This window comes from Passer montanus, unplaced genomic scaffold (assembly GCF_014805655.1).
Source record: "Passer montanus isolate IOZ18808 unplaced genomic scaffold, ASM1480565v1 scaffold8, whole genome shotgun sequence".
Classification (NCBI taxonomy): domain Eukaryota; kingdom Metazoa; phylum Chordata; class Aves; order Passeriformes; family Passeridae; genus Passer; species Passer montanus.
Window position 1 is genome coordinate 13,851,591 of NW_024373256.1, and position 2,018 is coordinate 13,853,608.

General features: G+C 65.1%; 1 protein-coding gene across 1 annotated transcript in view; it reads left to right on the top strand.

Annotated features, from left to right (window-relative positions):
• The first annotated feature begins 1,623 nt into the window (after nt 1-1,623).
• The window catches only part of UBALD1 (UBA like domain containing 1), an 8,347-nt gene continuing 7,952 nt past the window's right edge, over nt 1,624-2,018 (top strand). The window contains exon 1 of the mRNA XM_039732601.1: nt 1,624-1,919. Coding sequence (XP_039588535.1) covers nt 1,812-1,919 — 108 coding nt within the window. The 5' untranslated portion in view covers nt 1,624-1,811. The remainder of the gene's footprint in view (nt 1,920-2,018) is intronic.

Genomic DNA, 2,018 nt, shown 5'->3' on the forward strand with positions numbered 1-2,018 from the left:
GGAAGAAAAATCCACAGAGCTGCAGCCCAGAGGAGGCAGATGGGCCAGAGGGACACCCACATTTCTGCAGCCACCCTTCAGGAGCCTCCTTGGACATGTCTGCTAGGGAGGCAGCTACAAGCACACCCGTGTAAACAAGGAAATGGGTTTCCCTGCAAAGCTCCCGGTCACCAGAGCAGCTCATCCAAAGTCCAGCTGCTCAGGGTTTATTACCCAGTGCTTTGTCTCCGTTTGTTCCCACTGCCACTCGCTGTGTTTGTCAGGTACGTGTAGAACAACAAGGTTCAGGAGCCCTGGAGACAACACACGGAGTTACAGCTCACCAGAAGGAGTGGTGAGCACGTGAACTTTGCCTCCCTAAACACTGCCCTGCTCTAGAGAACTTACAAACCTTCCCGAAAGCCCTGCCGGGCCAGGCCCAACCCTTTTCCCTCCAAACACCAGACTGCAAGGTTTCTAAACATGCCTGGCTCTTTCTGACTAACGTAATCATTCAGGAGATTAGTTTTTCCTGCTGTATTTACACCTTGGTGGCTACAAATCTCCCTGCGCCACCTCTCTCTGGGGGTTGTCTTGATGTTTTAAGAAATGAGCAGTCACCTCCTAGTATGTCCCACCACCACACAGAGCTGTGCTCTCACTCGGATTTAGGCAGTGAGATACATGGAATGAGAAGGAAAACCCCTTGGCCCTGAAATTCTGCAAGGCTTGGAGAGGCTGAATGATTGTGTAACTCCAGAACGGTTACTACAGAACACGTGGAAAACGGTGACCAGCTTTGGACAACACCAGAGCAATTCCTGTACATGCAAACCCCACTGATCGAGTGCACAACCTGCCTGAGCCTCAGCCATTTACTCCTCAAGGCTCAGAAACACCAGCAAAATGCCAGCCGGGGTCAGAGGTGTTAGTGAACAATCCACTCACGGCCAGGCTAAACCTCTCCGAACTGCAGGGAACAGCCCGGAATCTCCGCTCAGGAAAGGCGGGGGCACTGGAGCCGGCATTCCCTCCATCTCCTCCCGGGCACCGAACGCGGGTCCGTGCCTGCTCGCCCTCAGCAGCCCCACTGTGCGCTCTGCGGGGCTCTGCAGCGCCGGCCCGGCCGCGGGCCTTCACCGGCCGGGGCTCTCAAAGGAGCCCTTCACAGCGCCGGGAGCCCCGCACCTTCCAGAACCTTCCCTGGCCGCCGCCTCGCCTCCATTTCCCGCAGCCATGCACGGCCCCGCTGCGGCTGAGGGGCAAACGGCACCGGGAGGGGCGGGCAGCGCGCCCGGGGCAGGGTCTGTGAGGTCTGTGAGGTCGGCGGTGCCGCGGGGCGGCGGCTCCGCTCCCCCGGCCCGGCCGGGCCCGCCGCTCCCTCACGTCAACAGGAAACCGCACGCGGCCGCCTGTAAACACCGCCCGCGCCCACGTGACCGCGCGGCCCCGCCCCGCGCGCGGCCCGCCCCCGCCGCCCTCCCATTGGGGGCCGCGCCGTTGTTGACCATATACGGTCAGGTACTACCAAGCCGCGGGCGGCGGTTGGCCGGCCCCGCGCGTCACTCAACGCGCGCCGAGCGCTCCGCAAACAAAGCGGGGCCTGCTGGGAGTTGTGGTCCGAGCGGGGGCAGGGCGGCGGGACGGCGCGGTGAGCGGAAACTACAAGTCCCAGGGGCGCCGCGCGGGCCGGGCCGCGCCGCCCCGCCCCGGGCGGCCGTGGGCGGGGCTGGGCGGGCGCCGTGAGTCAGTGCCCGGTAAACATTGGCGTGAGCCGCCGGCCCCGCCGTGCTGGCGGCGCCCTGAGGGCGGCGGGGGCCGGGGCCGGGGCCATGGACGAGCTCAAGCACCAGGTGATGATCAACCAGTTCGTGCTGGCGGCGGGCTGCGCCGCCGACCAGGCCAAGCAGCTGCTGCAGGCGGCCCACTGGCAGTTCGAGGTGAGGCCGCCGCCCCGGTACCGGCCCCGGGCGGGTCCCCGCGTGGGGGCACCGCGGGGGGTTCGGGCGGCGAGGATCCGGGCCCGGCCGTGCGGGCAC